The sequence below is a fragment of the Phaeodactylum tricornutum genome, chromosome 8 (assembly GCF_000150955.2).
Source record: "Phaeodactylum tricornutum CCAP 1055/1 chromosome 8, whole genome shotgun sequence".
In the NCBI taxonomy this organism is placed as follows: domain Eukaryota; phylum Bacillariophyta; class Bacillariophyceae; order Surirellales; family Neidiaceae; genus Phaeodactylum; species Phaeodactylum tricornutum.
Window position 1 is genome coordinate 694,543 of NC_011676.1, and position 26,754 is coordinate 721,296.

At 50.8% G+C, this 26,754-nt stretch overlaps 12 protein-coding genes across 12 annotated transcripts; 6 read left to right on the forward strand and 6 right to left on the reverse strand.

Moving 5' to 3' along the window:
- Nucleotides 1-51: 51 nt before the first annotated feature.
- Nucleotides 52-1,206, reverse strand: PHATRDRAFT_45928 (predicted protein; the record flags this gene model as incomplete). Its single annotated transcript, XM_002180258.1, has 1 exon — nt 52-1,206. The coding sequence occupies exon 1, from the start codon at nt 1,129-1,131 to the stop codon at nt 52-54; it is 1,080 nt and encodes a 359-aa protein (XP_002180294.1). The 5' UTR covers nt 1,132-1,206.
- A 433-nt stretch (nt 1,207-1,639) lies between these two features.
- PHATRDRAFT_20308 (predicted protein) lies at nt 1,640-2,348 on the forward strand (the record flags this gene model as incomplete). Its single annotated transcript, XM_002180062.1, has 2 exons — nt 1,640-1,819; nt 1,939-2,348. The coding sequence occupies 2 exons, from the start codon at nt 1,640-1,642 to the stop codon at nt 2,203-2,205; spliced, it is 447 nt and encodes a 148-aa protein (XP_002180098.1). The 3' UTR covers nt 2,206-2,348.
- PHATRDRAFT_35763 (predicted protein) lies at nt 2,334-3,272 on the reverse strand (the record flags this gene model as incomplete). Its single annotated transcript, XM_002180259.1, has 1 exon — nt 2,334-3,272. One exon carries the CDS (start codon nt 3,270-3,272, stop codon nt 2,334-2,336), a length of 939 nt encoding a protein of 312 aa, XP_002180295.1.
- Nucleotides 3,273-3,551: 279 nt separating this feature from the next.
- Nucleotides 3,552-5,016, reverse strand: PHATRDRAFT_20310 (predicted protein; the record flags this gene model as incomplete). The annotated part of the gene is made up of 1 exon (XM_002180260.1): nt 3,552-5,016. The coding sequence occupies exon 1, from the start codon at nt 4,854-4,856 to the stop codon at nt 3,552-3,554; it is 1,305 nt and encodes a 434-aa protein (XP_002180296.1). The 5' UTR covers nt 4,857-5,016.
- A 367-nt stretch (nt 5,017-5,383) lies between these two features.
- Nucleotides 5,384-6,716, forward strand: PHATRDRAFT_45931 (predicted protein). Its single transcript, XM_002180063.1, has one exon. It carries the CDS (start codon nt 5,518-5,520, stop codon nt 6,451-6,453), a length of 936 nt encoding a protein of 311 aa, XP_002180099.1. The 5' UTR covers nt 5,384-5,517; the 3' UTR covers nt 6,454-6,716.
- Nucleotides 6,717-7,479: 763 nt separating this feature from the next.
- Nucleotides 7,480-10,047, forward strand: PHATRDRAFT_35766 (predicted protein; the record flags this gene model as incomplete). The annotated part of the gene is made up of 2 exons (XM_002180064.1): nt 7,480-7,716; nt 7,798-10,047. 2 exons carry the CDS (start codon nt 7,480-7,482, stop codon nt 10,045-10,047), a joined length of 2,487 nt encoding a protein of 828 aa, XP_002180100.1.
- A 235-nt stretch (nt 10,048-10,282) lies between these two features.
- Nucleotides 10,283-10,873, reverse strand: PHATRDRAFT_12451 (predicted protein; the record flags this gene model as incomplete). Its single annotated transcript, XM_002180261.1, has 1 exon — nt 10,283-10,873. A coding segment is annotated over one exon (591 nt), but the record flags the coding sequence as incomplete, so codon positions are not given.
- Nucleotides 10,874-11,735: 862 nt separating this feature from the next.
- On the forward strand, nt 11,736-12,241 carry PHATRDRAFT_45933 (predicted protein; the record flags this gene model as incomplete). Its single annotated transcript, XM_002180065.1, has 1 exon — nt 11,736-12,241. The coding sequence occupies exon 1, from the start codon at nt 11,831-11,833 to the stop codon at nt 12,239-12,241; it is 411 nt and encodes a 136-aa protein (XP_002180101.1). The 5' UTR covers nt 11,736-11,830.
- Nucleotides 12,242-17,208: 4,967 nt separating this feature from the next.
- PHATRDRAFT_45934 (predicted protein) lies at nt 17,209-19,315 on the reverse strand (the record flags this gene model as incomplete). The annotated part of the gene is made up of 2 exons (XM_002180262.1): nt 17,319-19,315; nt 17,209-17,246 (listed from the first exon to the last, which is right to left on the reverse strand). Coding segments are annotated over exons 1-2 (1,881 nt in total), but the record flags the coding sequence as incomplete, so codon positions are not given.
- A 792-nt stretch (nt 19,316-20,107) lies between these two features.
- Nucleotides 20,108-22,089, forward strand: PHATRDRAFT_45935 (predicted protein). Its single transcript, XM_002180066.1, has 2 exons — nt 20,108-21,001; nt 21,107-22,089. Exons 1-2 carry the CDS (start codon nt 20,321-20,323, stop codon nt 22,040-22,042), a joined length of 1,617 nt encoding a protein of 538 aa, XP_002180102.1. The 5' UTR covers nt 20,108-20,320; the 3' UTR covers nt 22,043-22,089.
- Nucleotides 22,090-22,350: 261 nt separating this feature from the next.
- PHATRDRAFT_35771 (predicted protein) lies at nt 22,351-23,292 on the reverse strand (the record flags this gene model as incomplete). Its single annotated transcript, XM_002180263.1, has 1 exon — nt 22,351-23,292. One exon carries the CDS (start codon nt 23,290-23,292, stop codon nt 22,351-22,353), a length of 942 nt encoding a protein of 313 aa, XP_002180299.1.
- A 1,215-nt stretch (nt 23,293-24,507) lies between these two features.
- PHATRDRAFT_45936 (predicted protein) lies at nt 24,508-26,706 on the forward strand (the record flags this gene model as incomplete). Its single annotated transcript, XM_002180067.1, has 3 exons — nt 24,508-24,839; nt 25,183-25,572; nt 25,632-26,706. The coding sequence occupies 3 exons, from the start codon at nt 24,508-24,510 to the stop codon at nt 26,704-26,706; spliced, it is 1,797 nt and encodes a 598-aa protein (XP_002180103.1).
- Nucleotides 26,707-26,754: the final 48 nt, after the last annotated feature.

Genomic DNA, 26,754 nt, shown 5'->3' on the forward strand with positions numbered 1-26,754 from the left:
TGAATTGGACAATTTTAGGCCTCGGCCTTTTAAAAACTTCCATAGGAAAAACTATGTCCTCGGAACAGTGCTCAGCGCATTCAGTTCCATTAGTTCATCGTTGCTGATTTGCGTTGGCAGTCCCACTTTGTCGCGCCACTTGTTGCGCAAATGCTCCATTTCTTGGTAGTACGCATCGTGAAAGTCCCCTTCGGCAGCCAACGTGTAGGTCAAAAACACAGCACGCCTGGCAAAGCTGGATAGATTGGTTTTCGATCGATGCGGCGCCCAGCCGTTGAACGCGACAATCGTCCCGCCAACACACACTAAATCTTCAAACTGAAGTTGATCCACTAGCTCAGGAAGAACGGCTCCAGCTCGTCCGTCCGCATCTGGGTTACCTTCTGCTTTGGGTTGTACCGTGTTGACATGATGGTCTTCGCTCCAAACACCCTTGGCGATTCGTAAGCATCCATTCCGGGTCGTCATGTTGTCGATCGCTACCATAACGGTGCAAAACTCACGAGGTCCTCTGTCTCCCAGCGCCACACGGAGCGAGGGAGTATCAAGGTGGGGCGCGAATCCACTTCCACCGGGAGGTTTCAGGTTGAGCTTTTCTTTGTACAAGACCATGGGTTGACCCAAGGCCAACGATACCAGTCGACGCAAGTAGTCGTTGCACAGCGCGTTCCAACCAGAATGGTAATTTACGAAATTTTCTATTCTCGTCAAAGCCCTTCGTTCCTCTATTGAGCCATCTTTCGATATTCGAAGCGTCTCGTAGGTCTTGTCGGACGGATAGATATGTCCACCCCATACCAACTCGTCTGCGAGACGCCTCATTTCGATGGCCGGAATACGGAGAGCCTCTGGAAATACACAGACCGAAGTGGTTTCGTATTGTCGCCGTAAATTTATGTTGTCGCTGTTAGCCAGGACTTTCCTTATCCAATTGTCGTCCTTCCGCTGGACGAACCGATCGAGTGAGAGCGCTTGCGCACCGCCCTTGTCATTCATTGAGTTTTCGTCGTCCTCTTCGTCTGGGACGCCATTACCGATCGCCAACGACGGCAATATACCTAGCATTTCGAACAAGGCTTCGTCAGCACTATTCACGCTGCTTTCGTCATCTTTCTGATATTCGTGGACCATACCAGTTGTTGTATTTCCCTACAAATGACAGTATAACACAGTCAGTATCCGATGAGAGCTCCCGTTCCAGACACGGTCACATGAATGACAGTGAATGCAGTTGATTGGAATGGCCAACAATCCCGTTTGTGAAAGTGTGGGCAGTCTGAACGGAATCCAATAGAACCGGGAATTGTAAAACCGTTCATTGGTTCCACCTGTCGTACGTAACCAAAAGGCTTTTTTAGCCCAATCAAAGACTGTTAAGACAACCAATATTGTTTTTATATCAGGTGAGCGTCCTACCAAGATGAGCTATAGGTAGATCCGGGGCTGCTTGGTCATCGTGCCAAACGACAAAACGAGCGGGAAAGAATAAAAAAAAAACGATTAGAGCCTTCAAGAGGCATGATACTGATAGTGATACTTCGTTGCCGTGCGTCGTGTCGCGATTAAAAGGCAGTCTTCGTGGTAGTCTTTGCTGTCGGACGCAGATTTTATTAGGAACCCAACAGCATTGATCAGCAAAATGAAGAAAACACCGGCCGGTGAAGTCGTCATCGTCCCTCGCAACTTCAAGCTGCTGGAGGAGCTGGAAAGATCGGAGAAGGGCCACGGTGACATGGCCATTTCCTTTGGTTTGGTCGATACTTCCGACACGTTCCTGTCGGACTGGAATGGTGGGATTCTGGGGCCTCCGGGGGTACGTGTCAGAGGACTTTCAAAATCCTTTCCGGCTACCGGTTGAGACATAGTCAACGTTTGGCGATATACTTTCAAATTGAGTTGTGTAGCTCACCTCTTTCGACGCGTGTTCCTTGTTCACAGACACAATATGCGGACCGATTCTATGAAGTGCGCATTCACTGTCCCGACATTTACCCCGCCTCCCCACCGAACATTCGCTTCGTCAGCAAAATCAATATGAACTGCGTGGATAGCAAGACGGGTGTCGTGAGCGACAAGAAACTGCCCGCCATGCGCAATTGGAATCGCAACATGGGCATTGAGCAGGTCTTGCAGTCGATTAGGATGGAGATGTGTTCCGACGCCAATCGTAGACTTCGTCAGCCGGCGGACGGGACGACATTCTAAAAATTATCGAAATCTACCAGAGTCGAGCCCTCTCGCCCCATTTCCCTTCCTTTCCCACTGAATGACGGCGTTCTTACAGTTCGACCGTACAAACACTATAAAACACTATTGTCAAACCCGATGTTGCGCTACACGGCGGATATACCTTTGCGTTGAAAGTAGCGTGTCCTGGCTTCAGAAACTTTTCGCTCTCGTTGCTCGCGCCTCGAGAGTGTCGCTTGTTCAGATGGTTGTCCTGCTTCGCGATATGAATCGACATCCTTGCCAGTAGAATCGGATTTGCCGCTTTTAGCATCGTCGGCGGGACATTCGAAGCCGTCCATGAAATTCAACTTCGAAGCAGACTCGCCCGCGACATTCGTTGTTTTTTCGCTTCGAGTGTCTGGCAAATCACTTTCTACACTTTCTGGTGCTGTGCTGCCGCCAACAGCTACATTGCGGGCAAAATTTCCATAAAAGTTTGCCATTCCATGCTCCCGTTTGGTCACATCATTAGCGGCTTCTTTCTCTTCTTCCTTTAACTGACTGACTTGCCAATCTTTACGTGATTGGAGTTCCCTTCGATATGCCGACGTGACAAATTTATCTTTACCACGAAATTCGATGTTGGCTTCTTCTTCCGCGGCTTGTTCTTTGGCGATCTGACGTTCCTTGATGATATCACGTTCCTGCGCTCGTACTTGTGCAGTTTGCAACATATCCTGAATGTATCGTGATTTCTTGTTGTTGGCCGGGGCATCCATGTTTGCCTTGGCTGTGAAGGAGGGATGTAGACTGTCGTATACCGCGTCGTAATCATAGGTTGCAGCGTCGGCCTCAGCCATCGCGCTTTGGGCACGTTTGCGTAAAACTTCTTGCTCCTTGCGCAAGGCTTGATTGACTGCATTTCGTGAAGAGGTCGCGGGACGACTATCAATATCGGACTGCGAAACCGGGTCGTCCACCTCCTCATCGGTGTCGTTGTCAAACACGTTTCCTTTGGTACCACTGCCTCCACGCTTATTCAACCCAGTAGAAATCGTACCCTTGCTAGATTTTGCGATTCCCAATCCCAAATTGATGTTCATGATTGTCCTCCGATTGTTAGCGTTAGATTTTGTTGAACTGCGATACAAAATTGCGATTTGGTTTTCACAAGAAACCCTATGAGCTGCAAAATGATAGTCTCTATATGTTTGCTGTCATCTGCGCCGGATTTTTCCTACTTAAGGTTTTATGCAAGCTTCGACCAACCTATCGACAACAGAATTTTGCGCTTCGCAACTTCTTATTCTTCTATTGTCGCTTGTGGTCTAATTTTAATCTACAATTGAATAGTAATTACTCCTGCATCCGCCTCGATCAATCTACTTGAAATCGGCAAACAAGAGTTTGGCAATGGTTTGCAACTGCATATTGGAAGTGCCTTCATAAATCGAACCAACTTTGCAATCGCGATAAAACTTTTCGGCCAACAAATCTTGTGTAAAACCAATGCCACCCAAAAGTTCAATGGTCAAGCTTGCAACCTTCTCAGACACTTTGCTCGAGTAGAGTTTGGCCATACTTGCCTCCTTGACAAACGGTAAATTTGCCTCCTTCAAACGACACGCGTTGTATGTCATGACTTCGGCGGCGTGTAGTTCCGTCGCGGCCATGGCAACTTGAAATTGGACGCCTTGAAAATCGGCAATTGCTCTACCAAACTGTTGCCGCTCTTTCAAATATGGCATGACAATATCCAAACATCCTTTGGCAATTCCAATTTGCTGACATGCGATACCAATGCGGCCTTCGTTTAATATATTGATACAGTACTTGTAACCCATTCCGACTTGGCCCAATATATCATCCGTAGTAACTTTGACGTCGTCAAAAGTAATCGGACAGGTGGACGACGCACGCAAACCTAGCTTAGATTCGGGCGGCCCAACGCTTATTCCTTCCGTTTTCGCATCCACCATGAAAGCTGTTATACCTTTGTAGCCAGCAGCTGGATTGGCATTGGCAAAGACAAGAAAGACACCGGCCTGGGCAGCATTGGAAATCCACAATTTTGTGCCGTTCAAAACGTATTCCGAAGAAGACGTTGGTATCGCAGTTGTTTTCAGGGCGAATGCGTCACTCCCACTTTCTGCCTCGCTTAGACAGAAGGAGCTTACCGTGTCCGTTGCGAGTCGCGGCAGCCACGTATTGCGCAAAGATTCGGATCCCCAAAACCGAATCGCATTGTTCGTGAGCGTGTTGTGAATGTCCACCAAGATGGCAACGGACGGATCGACCCGTGATATTTCTTCTACGACCAAGCATGCGGACGTAAACGAAAGACCACTTCCCCCGTGCTCGGGTGGTATTTCCATGCCCATGAATCCTTGTGCAAACAAACTAGAGAGAATATCTGGATCGAGAGATCCTTCCCTATCCATTTTCCGGACCACCGGACGGAGCCCATCGTTCGCCCATTGGCGTGCCACGTCGCGAATCATGCTTTCGTCTTCGGTAAGAGCCGTGACGGGAGCGTGCAGCGGAGCGACGGCATGCCGTGTGGCCAAATCGTCGGAAGCCGAGGTGCTCAAGGAACAACGGCACGATGAAGTAGCTCTCGCTAACTGTAAGTGCGAAGAGAAGCATCTAGCTCGAGCTGCCTTCAAGACTACGGATTGAAAAGTCATGACCAGCCTAATTGTAAGCAAGAGCAAACAGTGATAATGATTGAGTGGCAAACACAACAGCACGAGTCTGAAATCTACGAAGGCTGACAAATGGTATCGATAATTCTCGCCCAAGATCAATGACACGATACGGTCTTTCCTTGGTCGGACTTGCGAACTCACTGTCAAGATCTGTGAAAAAGTGCATACAAATTCACATTGACTTTGAGTACGTAAAGGTAAGTCGTACCGAATTTCTTGAATTTTCGATCCGCATCATGGCGTAGTCGGAAGAGACCAGGGGCGATTCTAGACAAAACGACGTTGGTCATTGGGTCGTGAGTCGTGAGTCGTAAGACAACTTACAGTTAACAGTAAAGCTGAAGGATTTCGTTGCCAGATGAGTACCGCGAAAAGCTGATTATGACTTGGGGAAACAATTTTGGTCGCCAATACCTCTTCGAGCGTCGAAAATTCGGTTTCCGAAGGCAGTCGGGATGGGATCCCTTTGGGCTGTAATGGCATCGCTCACATTTTGATTGATGGTGTGAGGTCGTAACTGTGTATTACGTACTACAACTTCGCAAGCGTGCCACCGACCTTTTGTTTTTCAAACACAGTATTCTCATAGTCTCAGGGACCGTTCGTATCGCATCTCCATCCCTAGCAGTAAACAGCCATCATGAAACGGGATACTAGAAAAGCTGGAATCGACGCCTTGGCGGGAGCTTCAACTGACCGAGCACTTTCAATCAAAAGCGTCGATCAAGAAAAGGAGAAGGATCTGTCCGAACTCCTCTTGCAAGCCGACTTTGCCGCTATCGAGTCTCGCCTGTGCAATCTGACGAGCTCCAGCAGCCTACTGTGCCGACCAAGCCTCTTTTACGAACTTTGCCGTACTCGCAACGTCCCACTTTCGACCTTACAAGCTGCCGCAGAAGCATGGCCGTCGACCGTAGAGTATATTGACTTCCATTCTGAACGAACTTCTTTACACGAGCTACTCTACCACGATCCAGAATGCAGGTCAGTTCAATTCTTAATACAGCAGAATCCTGCGGCTACGACACGAATAGACAAGGAAGGACGCTTACCACTACACCTGGCAACCGCTCTGGCATCTTCCGATTCTGGCTTGGTGACACTGCAAGCCAATGTGCAAGCCGCATGTTGCACCAACAATCGAATGGAAACACCGCTACATCTTGCTTGTCAACGACGCGATATTTCGTCCAGTCTGGTTTGGAATTTGATTCAGTTAGCGCCAGAGTCGTGTCGGACACTCGACGTCAGTGGCCGTTTACCGATCCGTCACGCATGTGAAAATCTCGCTGATCCCTCCACCTTGTTGATTTTGTTAAGAAGCTACCCGCAATCATGTCAAGTTTACAATCCCCGAGGACTCAAGCCCTACAGCATTTTACGCAAATCATGTTCTCACGGCTTGCCCGCTCGCGATGCTCGGTGCCTACTTTTACGAAAGTTCATTCAGTTACAGAGCGTCAAAACCAGCACGAAAACACGCAACACTCTGAAATTTTTCTGGCATGATATCCATTCCTTCCACCGCAAAGTGTTATCGCAGGGATTGCGAAAGCATGCTGGAAAGTCGGTCTAATTAGGTTGCGCCGCGAAACACTGTCAACTTGATTCGCTTCTAATGCGGTGACAAAATATCTCGTATTTATCTGACCCCGCGCAGATCAAGAACTGCATCCAGACTTCGCCTCGCTGTCGTTTCTGAGGGATTGGTTTTGTGTTGACCATGAGTGTAATCGTGTAAAAATGGGTAGACATGCTTCAGGTGGAGTGAGTTGGGTTATTGTTTATTGCATATTCAAAGCGCTACTCTAGCTAGCTAGAAGGAAGTCTTTCAAATTCCATTTTGACATGTTTCCTAGCTAGAAGGAACAGCTATTCATATGAATTTTCCGAGGTCACGCTGTGATGGATCGATTCGTTCCCGTCACAGACGCAAGCAGCGAGGTGATGGCTGGACGGGCACGCGTCACAATTTAGAACAACCCGGACTCTTGTGACGCGAGCTCCGGGTGCGGAAAACCCTACGGGGTGAAAGGAGCCGCAGCTTCCACCCATTTACTTGACTGATAACCCAGTACACACAACGCTACCGTGACGGAAATGCCGCGCGCTGTGAAGCCGTGGTGAATCTTTCGCTGCTGCTCGTTCTCTCCACACACAGAATTGCACGGCTTGACGATTAGCAAAAAGCAGAAGAAGCAGTGTCAAGATGGTGAGTGTCTTGAGTACAAAAGTAGCGCACGGTAGTGCAGAATACGGCTGTGTAGACTATGCGGCGTCGGAGTAGCCGAGATCCCGTAAAAAACGGTAGGAATCGGAGGAATCTCAATGAGTGATCGTGCTGCGTACGCCGCTTCCGTTGGGGACCCTACGATCGCGTAGTTCTTGTTAGCAACGACATGCCTTTACGTCGCGAAGGTCTTTCAAGTAACTAAAACAACGGAATATGTCAAGATTACCTCGATTTGATGGATTCGAATGAGGATCGGGATCAGGAGTTCTATTGACACTAGTTGATTTCCTCAATGCGAATGCCGCTCAATGTCCCCCTTTCTCATCTATGACTGTTTACTTCCCTTAGGTGAACTTTACAGTTGAACAGATGAGGTCCATCATGGACCTCAAGCATAACATCCGCTCAATGAGTGTGATTGCTCACGTCGATCACGGTAAGACCACTCTTACGGATTCGCTTGTGCAAAAGGCCGGTATTATATCCTCCAAGGCTGCTGGTGGCGCTCGCTACACCGATACTCGAGCGGATGAAGCCGAGCGTGGTATTACCATTAAGAGTACCGGGATTTCCATGTTTTTCGAATACGACATGAAGGCCGGTGAGGTTGCTGGACTTTCCAAGGAGGACGAAGAAGCCCGTGCCGCGAGTATCGCCGAGAAGCAAGACTCGGAGGCTAACGTTCAGATTTCCGAGAAATCATACCTTATCAATCTGATTGATAGTCCCGGTCACGTTGATTTTTCCTCCGAAGTTACGGCTGCTCTTCGTGTAACCGACGGTGCTTTGGTGGTCGTCGACACCATCGATGGAGTGTGTGTGCAGACCGAGACTGTGCTTCGTCAGGCCATTGCGGAGCGTGTCAAGCCGGTGCTCATGGTTAACAAGGTCGATCGTGCCTTGCTTGAACTTCAACTCCCTGCTGAAGAGCTTTACCAAGCTTTTTGCCGTTCTATTGAGTCTGTCAACGTGATTGTCGCCACCTACAACGATGAGTTGCTCGGAGACGTTCAGGTCCACCCCACCAAGGGAACGGTCGCCTTCGGATCTGGTCTTCACCAGTGGGCCTTTACGCTCAAGCGTTTTGCTCGTGACTACGGTTCCAAGTTTGGCGTTCCGGAGGACAAGATGATGGAGAAACTCTGGGGTGACTGGTACTTTGATGCCCCCCGTAAGGTCTGGACCTCGTCCGACAAGGGAGGCACCCTCGAACGCGCTTTCTGTCAGTTCATTGCCACCCCGATCACTAGTTTGTTCGAAGCCATCATGGCCGAGAAGGCCGGAAAAGTGAAGAAGATGCTCAAGGCCATCGACGTCGAACTTAAGGGAGATGAGAAGGAGTTAGTCGGCAAGCAGCTTTTGAAGCGTGTCATGCAAAAGTGGCTTCCGGCTGGAGACGCTGTGTTGGAGATGATTGTGTTGCACTTGCCTTCGCCCGCCAAGGCTCAACGTTACCGTGTCGATACATTATACGACGGACCGCTAGACGATGCCACCGCCACTGCCATTCGCACTTGCGACACGTCGCCCAACGCTCCGTTGTGCATGTACATTTCCAAGATGGTCCCCACGTCCGATAAGGGACGTTTTTACGCCTTTGGGCGCGTCTTTTCTGGAACTATCGCTACCGGACAGAAGGTCCGCATCATGGGTGCTAACTTTGTTCCGGGAAAGAAGTCCGAACTCTGGATTAAGAACATCCAGCGCACGGTCATCATGATGGGGCGCTACACTGAGCAGGTCGCGGATGTCCCTGCTGGTAATACTTGCGCTCTCGTCGGTGTTGATCAGTACTTGCTCAAATCCGGTACCATTGCCACCGCCGAAGATGCTTGCCCTATCAAGTCGATGAAGTTTTCCGTCTCGCCGGTTGTCCGATGTGCTGTCGAGCCCAAAAACTCGGCCGATCTTCCCAAGCTTGTCGAGGGTATGAAGCGCCTCGCCAAGTCCGATCCCATGGTTTTGTGCTACACCGAGGAATCCGGTGAACACATTATCGCCGCCTCTGGTGAGCTCCATCTCGAGATTTGTTTGCAGGATCTCCAGAATGATTTTATGGGAACCGAAGTCAAGGTATCGGACCCCGTTGTGTCGTTCCGCGAAACCTGTACCGAAAAGTCGAGCCAGACTTGTCTCGCCAAGTCAGCCAACAAGCACAATCGTCTGTTTGTGGAAGCTGAGCCTCTCGGACCGGAACTTTGTAAGGCCATTGATGACGGTGACATTAAGGCCGGAAACGATGCCAAGATCCAGGGGCGTAAGCTAGCTGACGAGTTTGGCTGGGACGTCTCGGAAGCTCGTAAGATCTGGGCGTTCGGACCCGAAGGAACTGGCCCCAATCTCTTCGTCGATACCACTAAGGGAGTTAACTACTTGCTCGAAATTAAGGAATCTGTCGTTGGTGGATTCGCTTGGGCTACCCAAAACGGTCCTCTCTGTGACGAACAACTGCGTGGGTGCCGCTTTAACTTGATGGATGTTGTTCTCCATGCCGATGCCATTCACCGTGGTATGGGACAGATCATGCCTACTTCGCGTCGTGTTTGCTTCGCGTCGATGATGGCCGGTGGTCCTGGTATTTTGGAACCCATTTACCTGTGCAATATTTCGGTCCCACAGGATGCCATGGGTAACGTGTACGGTGTGTTGACGCGCCGTCGTGGTCACGTTTTCACCGAGGAACAGCGACCCGGTACGCCGCAAATGACTCTTTTGGCTTATTTGCCCGTCATGGAGTCGTTTGGTTTCACGGCCGATCTGCGTTCCAACACGGGAGGAAAGGCCTTTCCGCAGTGCTCGTTTGATCATTGGGAGCCCATGTCGGGATCGCCGTTCGACGAGGGCACCAAGACCAACGAAGTTGTGGTGTCTGTTCGTAAGCGCAAAGGTCTTGCCGACGGTGTCCCGGAAGCCAACAAGTATCTGGACAAGCTCTAAACAGAAAAACAGACTCATAGGGTACTTCGAACATAAGAAAAGATTCATTACATGACGGATTTCAGTTTCGTATTCGTATAGGTTTATTGAGTTGATGAACATGGCGGTCAGATATGCCAATCGCTTTTCTTGGTACGAGTTTGCTAGGTTATGCTTTCTTGTCGAACAAGGCAGTTCTCCTTCTCAGTAACTCTTTCACTATGGCGACGACTTGCGGGTGTGTAAAGGTGCCTTCCTTGTCCACGGTGCTGGCAAAGAATTGCTCGAGACGCCCTGGAGGTCCTTGGTCACGTTCATACTCGTAGGCCTGTACAATCATTTCGAGCTTATCAAACTGCTTGACCAGCTGACTTTCTGGTGTTTCCTGGGCTTCGTACTCGAGCCACAGATTGTAGAACAAGTGTCCAAACTCGTTACCTCCCAGCAAGACATCCCGAATGTGTTTCATTGCGGTTTCTTCTCGACAAAACTTGTCCTGATTGGACACCCCATCGTGTGGAGTAATGTCTCCCACCAGTGCTTCGCCCATATCGTGCGCGATAGCCATCAGTGTGCAGTGTTGGAGGTTGAGTGGGGGGAGCGATGCACCATCGCTCGATGCCGTGGTATTGTCTACACACGCACTCATGACGGCCATGCGATACATGTGCGACGCCACCGTTTCGGGACGATCGATCTTGGCGCGTACCCAACCAGTGCGTTCCAGCGTTTTCAAACGACCAATGGTTTCGAGAAAATCCAACATTTGGGAGGCCTTGGCTTCGGCATCGGCCGAGGGGTCTGGAAATACGCCTCCTTTGACGTCCGTTGTTGCTGGTGAAGCCATGTTACCTGTGTACAGAATTGCTCTGCTTCTTGGCACACTAGTGTGAAACGCCAAAGATTGACCGGCAAGAAGAACAAGCAAGTCCCAACGAAGCATCCGAATGGAATGGTAGTGCCACCAAATGGGCCTCTAGAGCAACGTGAAACGAAATCCCTACGAGTTGTGGTTGGATGTCAAGTTTGGCAGTCAAGTGGGACATGTCCGGAAGAAAGCGACATGTCACACAAAGAGATTTGAAAAAGAGCGAGCTCTCATCTCGAGCTAAATTATATGTTCGATGGATTTTGGGATATGATCATCCTATGAAACAAATGAACGGATTGAAAGTAAGACACAGAGAGTGTTGGAAGTAACCATCGGAGTAAGCGATGAAATAGCGAAGGATTAGCGATCAAACAGCGAGGTTTGAGAGGAAACAGAACTAGTGAAAAGTAAAATAAAGATCACAACAACAAGCACTAGAGCAGTGTGAAAGAGTAGATCAAACGTAAAGGAGAAATAAGAGAGAATCTATTTATTACGTCTCTGTTGTCGACTAGTCACTCAGACAGTCAAAAGATCAGAAGAAACCGGTGTTTTCAACAGTTGGATGGCTTCCTTCGATTTTTAGAGTTCAGGTTTTTTCATAGTCTTGCTTTCCGTAGGGTTCGTCCCTCCAATCTTTTCGGACATGGAACACGTTCAATGCATAAATATTATTCTCCCCTCGGACGCTGTCAAGACTACACCAACCTACGTGACACGGAATGCCCTATCCCGACGTTCGAAACCCACTCACTCACTGTCTATGTCAGTTCTGGACCATGGTGGCACGTTTCACAGTCACTGCCAGTCCATTCTCAAAGTCATAATTTAGAGTTAGCAATAAGGGAACAACACAATCCGCACGATTCTCTCCGCTTACAGTGTTAAGCAGTAGTGCTCCTTCTCGACTTCTTCTTTATAAGTGGCTGCGCAATGAGTGGACGATCTCCCCCTTTAGGTGGCAACCTGATGATCGCTTCCGTCTTGGCCATTCTAAGTTACATCCCGTTCGAGATTGTGGCCAAGATTTCGCTCGTGTTTTGTGTTTGGATGTTTGTTGTCGACCCCATTCCGCCGTTTTCTCGACTGCTCGGTGTCGGGACAACGCTTGTCGTCGCACTGCTCTCCAAGGCACACCGACATTGGCATAAAGAAGCAAACCGAACGGACAACGATAAAACGGACAAGCACGGGGTGAGAATACTGACGGGAGCCAAGGAAGACTATGTCATGATTGAAAAGCACGAGACGTCTTCTTCGGACGAGAAAATGAGCTCGCCTGTAGACGATTCCGCGGATACATTGCATCGCAGTCTCCGGCGGACCAAAAACAAAGATGAATAAATTTGTCACAGTGAACGAACCAAGACCACTCGGGGAGTTTATTCCCCATGGGGAAAACCATTTATAAAAAATGTACTTGTTTGGGAAACTACTCTTTTAGCAAAACTTGAACGCATCCTAATTTAGCTTGTGTTTTCGTCTATGGTAGACCTAGCTATGGGATCGGTTGTGATGACTTTTCAGCTTTCGCACAGGACGACAACGGCTTCGGCTGCTGTTGCGGCGATGGAAGCTGTTTTGGAGTATGGTGAGGAACTTGGTGTTGAACAGCCTGTGGCGTAGGAAGAGCTGTGGATGGTTGCGGAGCTGGAGTGTAGCTCGGCTGAGACGCCGGCGCCGGACCGCCGGATCGTGGGGGCGATTTCTGTGCCGCTGACTCTACTTTGACTGCGCTCAATGGTTGGCCTGCCGGCGGAGGCGCGATACGCTGCTGAGGCGGCGGCAGTGCCACGGGTGCTGTAGGTCGACTCGAACCAGTGGTATTGTTGCTGCTGGCAACCGCTGCTTTCGCTACAGGCCTAGCATGGTTGTGTGAGGCCATAGCTCTAGGCCGTGCCGAGGTGGATCCGCGTTGGCGATCGGTGGCTTCCAAAATCTGTAGCGGCCACATATCAGCACGGTTGCTCGACCATGACGCTGCAATCGACGATTGCACCGCCTGCATGTGGGATTGGTGACTGGGAACGACGGCAGGTGGAATACCGGGGGTCACGCCTGGAAGTGTCAAAGGAATCACTTTCTTCTTGGCTCTAGCGGCGAGCAAGGCCGAAAAGGATCGGCGTTGCCGTACAGGTCGCGCAGAAGATTCCGGAGTACTGACTGTGGACTCAGTCTCGGTGACAGGATCGGTGGTAGCAGTCGCTATGGCAACATCCTGCCTATTTTCATCTTGATCAATCTGCATTTTGTCCAAGTGTGCGGCATCAGGAGCCCACGACACAGGTGTAAGGAAAACCAACGGCCTATGCGTATTGGATTGCAGACTTTGCATTGTCTCGCTCTCATGCTGAGAAACGACTCGACCATCGACTTTCGTGAGACGAACCCCCGTCTCTCGAAGATCGACAATATCCTTAAGCTTTGACGCAGAATGTTCCCTTTGAGAACGCTCCGATTGACGCACTTCCCTAGCCAGGGATGGTGACGTCCTAGCCAGACTTTGCCATCGGTCTCGGCAACTACGGGCGGCTCGAGGGATACGGCGATTTCCAGTAGCCTGTTTGGAAAATATCACGGAGTCCTGAAAGCCACTGAGACACCGAGCAGTAAGAGTCCAGTTCATACCGAAACGGACGGTGTAAGCCTGCAGGTTCTCATCATCGACCGCCGTCCATGGCAGATCCAGCTCCCTTGATGGCTGCATAATTTTGACTCCCATTGGCAAGACCACACCGGGCCTAGGACGTGGGGGAGCCACAATTGTCATCCCAGAAGTAGATGAAAGGAAGCCGACTTGAAAAGGACCAAAATCGACACGGCAAGGTGCGACTAACGATCGGCGCAAAGCTGTTCGCTGGAAAAGCGACATCTCGACGGCCTCGTCTCCAGTCGAGGATCCATGGCTTTTCAAACGTTTCACTAGGCTTGTCCAAAGCGATGGATCAACGGAAAACAATCCGCGATATCCCGGAGAAGATGGGACTGCGTGCTGTTTAGAAATAATCAATGGTAGGCCAGGTCCAGCTTCAAAGGCTGCACTTGACTGCCAAACGTGTCTGGCTAGCCGATCGCATACTTTGTTCCGAATGCGGACAGCTGCAGCTCTAAATGTAGCGGCTTCAAATAGAGTTGTCCCCAGTCCAGATTTTCGCGTCGACGACAAAAGCCGAGCGCGGTATACATCTTTCGTTTTAGGAACAGGACCTCCTTGTTGAGATTGAGAACTCGCCCTCAAGGGTTGCACCGCATCAAGCGTTCGAGGTCTGGAGAAAGCAGAGGGCCCGACACTACCCTCTTTCGTCCCAGACGCTTTTTTCTTTAGCTTCTTTTCGCCGTTGAGATCGTGGATTCCATTGCTTCCGACGGCATGGCTTGCAGTGGACGAAGTCAATGCTTTTGAACCCATCCATGAGACAGTAGCATTTATGTGCAGCGAATTCCCTGTAAATGCATTCATGCTACTGGGCATCGCCGAATATCCGCGAGGCCGCTTTCGGGACACAACAAGGATCATTGTGTCCATAGCTGGACCAGATTGAGCTGAAAACCGCGAAAGCTCGTTCTCAGATAAACCGAAAGGCACTGAACCAGCAAGCCACTCATCTGGAAAGTTTTGTCTTCCTCCGCTACCATTCGCATCGACAGAAGCATGAGCTGCAAAAACGGCAGAATCACGAGGCAAAGGAACCGCGCCTATACCAGCAAGACCATAATCATCCGTGAGGTCTATCAGAACAGAGACAGCATCGCTGCTGGACGCCTCGTCTTCTGTAACAACAGAGGAAGGGTCTCGAATCGCTGACGAACTTTTATTTTCATCTATTGTATTCAAGGCGCTTTCGATAGCGACATCTTCAATTCGTGTGCGCTTGTTTTCGTTTTGTTCGACCTCGTCAATGGATCGCTTTCGCGTGAGAGGAACGGCATTCTTTATTCGTCCCTTTCTACCTGCCTCGATGTCTGCACTTGCCCGAATCATGCATTCACGCATTCTCGGAAAAATTGGCGGAAAATATACGAGGGGCTCCATTCCCTGTTTGCCTTCCCCCGACCAGAGGTTGTGACTTGTCGAAGCAAACACAGTAGAATATGCGTTTGATCTAGCCTGTTCTCTTTCTACTCCCTTGCAAAAATCATTGCTCTTTGTCTTAGTTGGAGTGTAAGTGAGAAAGGATCGTAAACAAGTCTCAATGCTCTTATCTTTGGGTGCAACATCGTCGAAATCAATTTCCATAAAAGAATTTGTTCCAGAGAGCGAAGGAGCCGGGATCCCAATCACGCCTTGCAAGTCATTTCTCATCGTCTTGGCAAAGGCCAAAGTAACGATGCGCTCGAGATACATCCTCGTGGAAAGAACAGGAAAGTCCTGCCTAGTCGCGAATTTCCTATTTTTTTGCGAGGTGGTAAGCAAAGACACGCCTGTATTTACGGACTTTTCTTCACACTTAAGCAATTGCTGCATGAGATTCATCTTGTGTACACAGTCATTCTTGTTGCCAGTCGGCAAGAAATGGTTGTGGGAATCCGATGATAAAAGGCACGGTGATCTGCTGCGCATGGCGAACACGTTGTAGAATCTTTCGCCAGCCTTTGAGAAGAGATTGAGAGCTGGGAACGTAAACAATCCATTAGCTTGGCATTGCGAAGATATAGAGGCATCTTTCCTGAATGGGTCGAATTTTGAAGAAGAAAAGATACCAAACGCATTTGATCCCCACGCACAGTTTTCAATTGTCGCAGTCTTCGATTTGTTTCTGGTGATGTCAGTCGAAAACGACATAAACCTGTCTTCACACGTATCCGCCGCAACAAGCACAACAAACTCGCATTTATCTTCTTCCAACGCCTCTTTGCGAGTCTTACTGCGTGCAAGCAAAGCCTTAAGCACCAGTTCTCCGCGACCACTCCAGTCTTGATCCAGACAGATCACCAAATCAGCCTGGTCGACGCCAAGCCCACCATGATCACCGGCGGCAGTTTCTGGAGAAGTGATAACAATCATCGTGTCGTCCAAGCTATCTAGGTCGTTGAATTTCGAAAGCAAAAGCTGCATTTTCATCCATGCAATTGAGCGGTCTTCCTGTTCAGATGACGATGAAAATGCATCTCCCGAAGAGGAATTTGGATGGAAGAGAAGGTCGTGACCGATTCCAATAGCGCTCAGTAACATGGAAATAAGTAACCTGACATCGGGCAACGCCGCCAAAAGAACAATGCGAGTACTGAGGTCATCAGGTCGGCCATTCGTGTCCGAAAAAGTTATGCTTTCTTGCCCAAAGCGGTTCTGTAATTGTTGAGAAACACTGTCGTCCAAGTCTATTGCAGCCTTGCTCCGCAAGATTGAAAACAAAACCTTCAGTTTGCCGGAATCCTGCATCATTTCGGAAGCAATCTCAAAATTAGGCTGAGAGGCGTTTGCGGTGCTGCAGATTCGCGTAACAACATCGGTCGACATTTCTTTCGTGGTTTCTGATTGATATTTTGTACCGCTATATGCTCTCACAGCCTGCTTTAAGGCAAATGGCATATTACGGTGGATGCATTGACGTCGAAGATGAAGAAAAGCGCTTGCGATATCTTTCAACCCTGCTGTAGAACGCGTCTCCAAAGTAGATGACAAAAGAGCTCTATACTCATTGCAAGCTTCGACATATGCGTCCCGTTGCGATATGCTCATTTCTGAAGCGTGTACCTCCCAGAACTCCCCATTCGTTTGCTGTATTCCCACAGCTTCCAGGACGGTTTCCGTTGCAAAGTTAATTAGGGCTTCGACGAGTCCTTCGAACAGCTGCGTTACACGCTGGTACTTTGACCCAGTCGCCTCGGTTTCTTTGATTCGTTTTCTGCCCCATGCAAGAATGGTCTTTGACATTGAGAATTGTGATGATCGAAAAAGTTTGGGACCGTAAAGAAAGGCGAGCCTCAACGCCATTATTTCCAAAATTTGACGTTCGGGCAACCCTTCCAGATCTTTATGAAACCTCACCGCACTGTTCTCAATCGACATGCGATTGATGGCTGCATCCGAGTGACATGCTACAAGCTCGTCCCACCAACGCGCACAGCGAAGCTCAGTCGGTACTGCCCGCTGATCGTTACCGTGAGTCGGAGAGCGAGATCCCAAGAAACCACACGGAAACCGACAATCGATGACTACTGTTGAAAATTTAGAATTTCTGTGCATTTTGAGCTGGGAGACCGAGCCGAAATCGCAAAGTACAACATCACCATTCTCAAAGGCTATACTGTCGTCTAAATCGGCGACGGATCGACTGATTCCGGAGTCAAACCCGACCGTTCGACGTTTTATACCTTGAAAGCTTCCGAGTTCGTGCAGCCACCGAATCTTCATAGAAAAGAAAGTCGTGAGGTCCATCGTATAATTGCACCCACAGAAGAAATCATCCGCCGCCCTTACCAATTTTGCCGACGAACACACAACCAACTGTGGTCCACTTCGCCGATGCCTCCAAAGCAGCGAGCAAGTAGTTATAGTTTTTCCGGAAGCCAAGGGACCCCGCAACACTGACCCCGCATCCAGCTTCCATTTCGCCTCAATGTCGTCCCCCATTTTCCCCTGTGCAACGGTCAATTCCAGATCCAATCCCTTAAGTTTTGTCGAGGAGGCCTTTGCTTTGGTTTCCGGAAGTTGTCGCACATTATTCAGTAGCTCGTCCACTGCTTTAGACATTCGCTGAAACTCTTCCGCTTTCGATTCCACGGCTAGCTGATTGACATCCGTCTCGACACCTGTGTTCGTCGTGCCGTCAAGGACAAGTGCCGTCTCGCTATCAGACCCACCTTGGTTCATTTGCATGGCTTGGACGGTCTCGACGGTGGCTCTGCCTTCCAGACGGCTCCTGGTGATTTGGTGTCGACGGAGAGCTTTGGCAAGCGCGTTGACACCCGTGTTCCCAGCAAACTCCACCGTTGCGGTGCAGAGTTCGGCTACCATATTAGAAACAATAGATGCCACTTGTCGGGCCGACGTCTCTTCCTCGGCCGATATCATTTCCAAAAAGCGTGTGCGTTTCTCACTCGCGCCGTTACCTCTGGATGAAGTCGCCTGATCGATCGCATCTATCGAAATTCCAGTCGAAGTACCAAGACCGGGTCCGGCGGCCGTCAAAGGAGAAATCTGTACAAGCGGCATTTTTCCCTGGACGGGATCGTCACGCGTTGCGACGGCGTCGCCTACTAGACGGGCGGTCGCCGTTTTCCATTTGCGCTCTTCCCGAAAGTCTGTGGCCAACCATCGCATCTCCTCGAGCAAATAGTCCCAGTGTGTCTGCCTCCGCCGGGGCAGCTTAACCGGCCGTCCGGGGCCTTGGACGGCAGCAATGCGTTCCGAGTGCGACAAGGAAGGCAATGATGATGCTTTAGTTGATGTACCGCCGGTGACGCTGCTGGACACATTGGCGACTTTATCTCGACGAGTGTTGGCCAAGTGAATGAGTTTGTGGCGAATTTCGTTGCGTCTTTTTCGCAATAGTTCCGCTTCGGGACAAACAACCGACGGTACAGGGGGCGACGGATGTTGTTGTTGTTGTTGTTGTTGTTGTGCGAGTCGATTCGGGGGTAGAGTCGGACCACTTATGCCGGTGTGCTGTGGCTGCGTCCCGGATGGCAGCATGGTTCGGCCGGCAGCCGTTTTGGGAGGTTTTGATATAGGCGGACGACTCCCGGGACCGGACGCGGACGAGGGTTGTGCTGTCGCGGTAGAGGACGCCTGTGTGGGAAGGGTTCGACCTGGAGCGGCCGAAGAGGATGTTCGGTTGGGCGAGGAGGTAACGTGGGAGGACTGCGGTAAGGCAGCGGACGCGGCAGCAGCGGCCGTCGCCGCTCCCGGTACGAGCGAAGAAAGGGCAGCGTTCATGCGTTTTCCCACACTGGACCCTTTGCGGAGGGACACGGAGGTGCGTTTTTCTCCCGTCGATCCGTCAGCGTCCATTTTGGAGACTTTGCGGGCTAGCGCCGTCGCTTCTCGCACCATATCGCGAAAGTCTGCCAATTCCTGTTCGTCCGAGACATCCTTCGATTCCGGATGATCCGTCCGCGATTGTTCCAGTCGCTTGTTCGCGGCGGCGCGACTCTGGCGCAGACGCTGCAACAACAACCGGCGATGTTCCAGTATGCGACGGATGCGTGTGCGGCGAGTATTGTCCGAACCCAACGACGCCGACTGTGCGGGCAGTGACGAGGAAGACTCGGGCCTGGACGGAGTCAACGGGCCGGCGCCATCGGCGTCGGCTTGTTGGGGCATACTGGGGTCCGACGGGGGCTCCACGACGGGATCTGGTTCGGCGTGATCGTTGCCTTCGTCCTGTTGCGCGACTTGGCTGTCCTGGGAGTCGGGATCGCCCGTGGGGTTGTTGTTGGTAGTGGAAGTGATAGTGTTGATGGTAGTGTTCCCGTCTTTTGTTGTCTCGTTGTTAGGGTCATCAATGTCCCGTATCCGTCGTCGGGACGTCGTAGCGTCTGTCTCAACCCGCTTGCGCTTGCCGGGGCCCCGCCATGACTGGTGTCGTGACTGGGTGTGTGCGCGTTCGTTCCGCTTTCCACGTCGTCGTCGTGATCGCCGGCGATCAAGAGGAGGTCATATGTCCCGTCCAACTCCAACAATGGCAGGAAGCGTAGAGTGAATGGTGAAGGATTGCGAGGACGCTCGGCGTGGGATGGAATACGAGAATGGTACACCACGGACCGAAGGATCTCCCAGCACCGTTTTGCGGGTGGGTTGACAGCGGGGGCGGAGGGGCGGCAGCGCGGGTGGGGCTGGACGAAAGTCTCCGGGCCGTAGGGCAGGGAGGGAGAATGTGTCGCGCCGCCGCCCATGAAACAATTTCTCGCACGCCAACTTGGCTAGTAGTCCATACGCCGACGAATGGTGGCTGCGGACGACGGACAGAAATGCGCGGGGACGAGAAAGGCCGGCGTGCTTGTGTGTCACAGGTCCTCGGGAAGGACTGTGAATCCCGTCAGTCCTCAATTCGAGTCACTCACTTGTCAGTCTGTTGTTGTCAGTCGGTACAGGAGTCTGTCCCCTTTGCCACTTGGAACTAACCGGACCGGACGACACTGTCGGCTCTAGCTCTAGTCCGCCTTGCCAGTGTCGGTCTGTCTATCTGTCCGGTCCACAACCCGCACAACCCCTCGGCAGCGGTGTCCGTGACAACGCTTTCTTGTTTGATCCAAATCCATCCGAAGCTCCCAACAAACAACACTTACTAACAGTTGTTGCAACCTCCGTCTCCCGAGAGAGACGCTGCGCTATCCTCTACTAGAGAGAGAGAAGAGAGAGGAGCGACTTCTCGTGGAATTAGAGTTCGCAAAAGCGCACATTGTCTCAGCTAGGACTTGTACGAGTACTACCGACTGCCGTTGCTTTATAAAGCTGCTCTTTAGCAGTGGTTCAAAAGAATGTTACATTGTAATTGGCAACTCGTACTGCTACTCGCCGTGCTCTATGTGGGAACAAAGGCCTCGTCGACCCCCGGTTCCACCCTGATGGACAGTAACGGCCGCTTACAATCCATCCCCAACATTCCCACAACCAGTGGAATCGTCGCCATTATCGCCAGTCCTGGCACGCCCTCGGCACTCCTAACCGACGAACCCCACGACATTTTGTCGCTCGCGTCGTCGGCATCGGCGTCCTCCTCCACGGCATCGCTCATTGTGTGTCGCGGCGCCACGCTCCGAGGCACTTCGGATCAGGAACGCAACGCTTTAGCAACCTGCTCGCTCATTGCCGGAGCCGTCGTCGTCGACGGTGTCACCGTGGGGGATGTGCAAGCCGGATTGCGCAACTCGCGACACGCACGCACTCTCACCGCCCTCTTTCGGGCACGCGTCAAACTCTCTTCCCGTGACGACGACGACAAAAACAACAACAGTAGCAACACGGTAGCGCCGGTACCCAAACAAACACTTCTTCTGGTAATCAACGGAGATCAAGCCGAAATCGATCACGATCAACTCCAAAACGAAATCAAATCGCTCTACAAGGCAGCGGCAGTGGAAAAGAAAGGCGCAGCGTCCCTGGAGGAAGTTTACGATCTGCAAGTTGTGGCGGTCAATTCGGATGACGATGCCACCCAGGTACGTCAACCTACATTGCTTGCCTGCTGGACTCTCTCCTTCGACGGAGTTTGAATTGTTTTGGTTTCTCACACTCCTGCTGATGCGCTTCTCGATCACCTTCAGATCCTGTCGCTGGCTTCGGAAGCCGCTACAGCCGCCGTGCAATCCGGGCACGATTCCCTAGCGGACACCCTAGCCGCATCCTTGAGTCAGGTTCGGGAATCCGGAGTCGGTGCGGTTGCTCTCGACCCACCGCACGTCGCGCACGCCTTTGTCGCCGTGGGACAATCCTACGGCAAGCAGGCCCGTGCCGCCCGCGCCAAAATTGTCTCCTGGAAGGCTCGCACGGCTCGGGGTTTACTAGTGGACGCCTTTGGACGGGAAGCTGCTCTGCTCCGCAACCGGGTCCTCGGAACCTTCGAAAAAGAAACACTCTCCGCCGCAGGATTACCGTTGGTCGCCAATTACCGACTCGAGCAACGGACGCGGCTCAAGGCGCTTCTAGATACTGCGGTGGAAGAAGTCTTTGCGGCGCAAGTACACAACCTTGAACAATCGACGCTCAAACGCTTCAACGCGGGTCTTCTCCGTACCATGAACGACCCCGTCGAGTCGGTCATGGATTCCAACGCCGCGGCACTCCGTAAAGAAACCTTTACTTTCGAAACACTCATGGACGATTTGGAGGTCCCAGGGTTGGGACTTACCAAGGTCAAGGCTGCGCGTGAGCTGACGGCCAAACTCAACGACGCTCTCGTGGCCTTTCCCGATAGTCCCGCGGCCAAAATTAAGAGGACCGGTCGCGTCAACAAGGTCGTCAACAAGGAGAAGAAACCCGGCCAACGAGGCGTAGACTTTGGGGTGGACTTGGTCGCTGTACTACGCCCGGACGGATTCGGTAGCCTCCAAGGATTTGCCGGCTATCAAATGGGTGGCAACAGTCTCACCTTTGGTGTTCATAACGATGCGGATGATCCACAGACAATTGCACAGTTCGGTGGTGTGCGACCACCCCTTTTGCGCGTGCAACCAAAGCTTCGGGTCGATGTGGAACTTTAGAGGATGCGATTGCCAGTAAAACTAACCGTAGATTGCGGGTTATAAACATCTTATTCTCTAGGGACACTTTTAGCCTTGGATGCCTGTCCTTTTCCAAAGTTTTTGGTGCTTCATACCTACGGTATTTCTCTATTTTTGGTTGTGTGTAATGTACCGAAAATGGTTAACTGTAATTTACTGTTCTACGAATAGTGAATGGTTGATGCCAGCCCTAACACGGGTGCAAGCCGAAAATCCGGCGCTCTTCCAATGCATTTTGTTTTAAAAAATGATGGCAGTGTTGTTGTTCGAAGCGTGGATTGACACTGTTAGAGAAAGAATAGAGACCCCTGCATATCCCCGACACCTTGTCCTTCGAGATCGCTGTACGCCTGCCAAGCGGGATCTACGGAAGCATCTCGACTGTTCACCTCAGCCTCGGTGAGACGGAACACATCAACCTCCCGCGTGGCCTCCGTCGGATCACTCCACAAGGACATAGCGCTATTGCGCGACAAAAAGTAGTCACTCCCCCGACACTTGGCCATGCGCTGCTGACGTTGCTGACAGCGCGCTGGCGACTTTTTTTCCTCGTCGCTAGGCCACGAATGATCATCGTCTTCGAGTAGAGTGGTAGTAATTCCCCACGGATTGTCGTTAGCGATAGCGTCGACGCTTGTAGGAGAAGACCGGGTTGTATGGATGTGCGTACTAGATGTTGGGGAACATGACTCAAAATTTGTGTGCGAGGCGCCGTTGTCAATCGTGTCTGACGTGACAGGGGAGAGGGGTGTGTGGTGCTTGGGAGCAGGAGGGTACGACAGAGACAGTATTTCATCAGCGAAGCTCATCATGTCTTCGAGGTCCTCAAAGCTGACTTCGGAATGCAAGTCCCCAATTTGCGCTGGAAGTTCGATCGTATCGGGCACTCCGTGGACCTGTCTTCTAGGCGACGTTGCACGGTACGTCAGCATTTCGGAGCGAATCGCGTGATCGGTGTCATTCCAATCCATAAAGTCTCCATGCTGAAAAGATTCCGGACGAAGAGAGAGGCTATAGCCGGTACGTTCGGAATAGGGCGACATCGACTCTACAAGCTGATTGTTGCCAGCGCAGCTCTTCCCTTTGTGACTGCTACTACTAACCATGCTAGGGGCGAGGTTCGATTTATTTTGGCGAAGCTGAGCGAGAACCATAATCCAATCGTGCGGCGAAGCTTTCGCTAGAGCAGCATCTGCATTGTGAGGCTGTCTACTTCGTTTCATGGCCATGAGTATGACAAACCAATAGGGGCCAGGTGGAAGAGTGCTGCTAGCAACGTGGTTTTGTCTTTCGCAAAGTGGAGAAAGTTTGTTTTATTGGTGAGGTCAAATTTTTCCTCTTTTACGAGGGCTACAAAAATTGACAGAAAAGTACGGTAGGAGAGGTTCGCTCGATGTGTGGTGCGCGGAGCAACACGGAAAAAGGTACGTGAGCAACTCCACGAAGTACCGGATCTTTTGTCTTCTTTATAGTGACTTGAAGCCTCTGGAACTCTGAGAGCTCGTGTGAGAAATTGTTAACGAAATAATAGGATTGACATACGCATACTTATATATTGCGAGCCTGTCCAGCTCCAATATCTGCGTTGGTCGTACTACGAGCTAAACAGCTTGATTTGAATATTCCGCGCTAGACTTCGCGGAGTTGGACGAATTTGAGACGCGTTTTACCAAGTGCGTATCTGTCGCAGAACTGTCCCACCAAGCTGTAGTCTCAGAATAGCCGTATTTGCATTCATTGGGAGTGCCGGTCTGGGGCGTGCCTCAACGCCACAAGCATAAATAGCCCAAAATGGGATGTTTTTAACGCTTTTAAACTTTAAAAAGCGGTAATTTCCGGTAGGCGTTAAAATTACGAAGTGAGCTATTTTCGGAATCAAATCCACTTAAGGATTAGAACTCAGTCCCGGATTTCGTGAAGGATTCTGAATCCTTCACTAATTTACATTAGTGAAGGTTTCTGAATCCCAATAAATTAGTGAAGGATTTACAGTTAGTGAAGGATTTAGCGAAGGATTTACACTTAGATTTTGAAACGACCGTGACTTGGGAGACGAAAAAGTACTCTAAATTTAACAAGGATTGAAAACCCTATTCAAAAGTTCAGCCAGTCCAAGCTTTCAAACGGCACTTAGAAAAATCTGTCTGGCGCGCAAGAAGGAACACTCATTAAATACGAAATGTCTTCTCTGTTATTTCGATTAAATTAGTCAAATGAGGCACGCCCCTGTAGATACACTCCTCCGGAACCCTCGAGTGTCAAATATTGGCTCGTTTGGTCTCCTGGTGTTTCCACGTGGGCGCGAATTGGTTCGAATCTCTTGGCACGCGCCAACGCAGGCGCCAATCCAAACCCCAGACCCAACGAGGTCGTACGAGACCTACGATCGTCCACAAAGTAGGTTTCACCGTCCGGCGTGTGAAGCACCCTCGAGGGCATTCACCATGGCGGACCAGTCGGCTGCCAGAAAGACGCTACCGTCTCTTCTTCGCCATTTCGAGGGAACGGAACTAACAGTAGAATTAAAGACGGGACGGTTGTATCGCGGGACTCTATCATCTGCCGATCAGGCTATGAATTTGACCCTCGAGGACGCTTCTTTATTACAACGACTCATCGTCAATCAACAACACAAAGGAGCATTTCGACGCGGAAGCTCCAGCGCAGCCGTGCCATCCACGCTTTCCTTGGTGCACATTCGGGGATCGACCATTCGATTTATTCATTTTCCTGACCAGCTAGATCTGACACTTACCATTAAGCAGGGTATTGATCGGTACGTTTTTTGTGATTTTGGTGGATATATACGTTTGTTTGAGTCTATCGATCTACCCACCCACACACGGATAGTTATCAGCAATGTCTCATGCAAAAGTCCTCTTTTCTTGTATGTCCTTGTCAGAGAGCGGGTGGCATCGCAAAAGTACAAACGAGGAGTCCGAAAGACCGTCGCCAAAAGCTAGGCGCAAACGCACGCTGTTACTTACAAAACAAATGGCCCATTGGACACCGTTCGTTTGCTCCTTTCTTGTCCCACTAGGCCGAAAGTTTGGGAGGAGCTTTTACCTTAATCGTCTTTGCCGAATACACACGACACGCGTTGTACCCGAAGCAACCAGTAGCTGGAGAATGGAGCACAACTCTGAGCCAGGATGGGATGAAACAACCACAATACACGAAGGGCCCTTTACGGTCTGCCCCAAATGTCACGGCGACGGACATATCGTTCATCAAGCGAGCAAAAAGCAGAAACTTCGTCATAAGAGGGCCCGCACCAATGGCGACTACACCGATACACCTGCCCCACAACGATTAGAAACTTGTCGAGAATGTGACTCTTCCGGTCTCGTCCAGTCGGATACAGATCCTCCCGTAGACACAACCTTGCCGGAGATTGCTGTTGTGGGAGGAGGCCTGGCAGGATTGGCATTGGCTGCAGCATGCCGACACCGCGGAATGAAATATACCGTCTACGAAAGAGATCTCGATTTTCATCAGCGATCGCAAGGGTACGGATTGACTATGCAGCAAGCACAAAGGCATTAAAAGGACTGGGCATTCACGATAGCTTAGACAGTGACGGAATTATGTCGACGAAACACGTCGTACATGAGCCGGACGGTGCGATCGTTGGTGAGTGGGGCTTGCGCAAATGGGGACGATCGGAGAGGGCGAAAAAGCCCAAACGGCAAAATATCCACATTGCGCGTCAATCTTTGCGGTGGCAACTCTACAAGGCGGCTGGTGGTCGAACTGCCAATATTGCATGGAATCACCGCCTTCTCCAGTACAAGCAGAGGGTGGATGCTCCTGGTTGGGAGCTGAAGTTTCAAGTAGATGATCAAATTATAGCACACAAGGCGGACTTGATCGTTGGTGCGGACGGACTCCGATCCCAAGTCCGGCGTTCTCTGATTGGAGAGGATCGTACGCCGCTACGCTTCTTGGATTGTATTGTTATACTTGGTATCTGTCCGATCGCCGGTATTTCCCTGGAGGGCCAGCAATCCGATCTTTTGGATGGGGAAACTGTATTCCAGACAGCCGATGGGGTAACACGGATCTACATTATGCCCTTTACCACCACCGCGTACATGTGGCAATTAAGTTTCCCTATGGCTGAAGAACAGGCACTTTCACTGAGCTCGAAAGGGCCATCAGCACTCAAAAAGGAAGCGATCCGCCGTTGCCAGTCATGGCATACACCGGTTCCTGACATTCTCTACTCGACTCCAATCGAACTCGTGTCGGGCTATCCCGTCTACGATCGGGCGTTGCTTACCCCCGAGCTCCTGCAGGAAACAGCATCCGTGACACTTGTTGGGGATGCCTGTCATCCCATGTCTCCGTTTAAGGGTCAAGGTGCTAACCAAGCCTTGCTGGATGCCCTAGCACTCGTGCGAAGCATTTACAAGCACTGCAAGACTGCCGGCTCTTACGATAGCAATTCTTTAGAACGGGCGGTAAAGGAATTCGAGGTTGAAATGCTGGTACGAAGCGCCGTCAAAGTGGAAGCATCCGCCGAAGCAGCTCGGTTCCTGCACACGGAAATAGCTATTCAAAAGGGCAACGTGACTCGTGGAGCAGCGAGTCGCAGTATACTGATAAAATCGAACGAAGAGGATACGGCTACGACGGAATGACCCACAACACTTCGAAAAAGAAGTGTTGCTCTGTGCACTAGTAAATCG

Bases quoted from the DNA above. Each gene is read 5' to 3' on its own strand.
- PHATRDRAFT_45931 (XM_002180063.1), top strand. From the start codon at position 5,518: ATGAAACGGGATACTAGAAAAGCTGGAATCGACGCCTTGGCGGGAGCT.
- PHATRDRAFT_45935 (XM_002180066.1), top strand. From the start codon at position 20,321: ATGTTACATTGTAATTGGCAACTCGTACTGCTACTCGCCGTGCTCTAT. The intron at 21,002-21,106 runs GTACGTCAACCT...GATCACCTTCAG, and splicing joins CGGATGACGATGCCACCCAG to ATCCTGTCGCTGGCTTCGGA.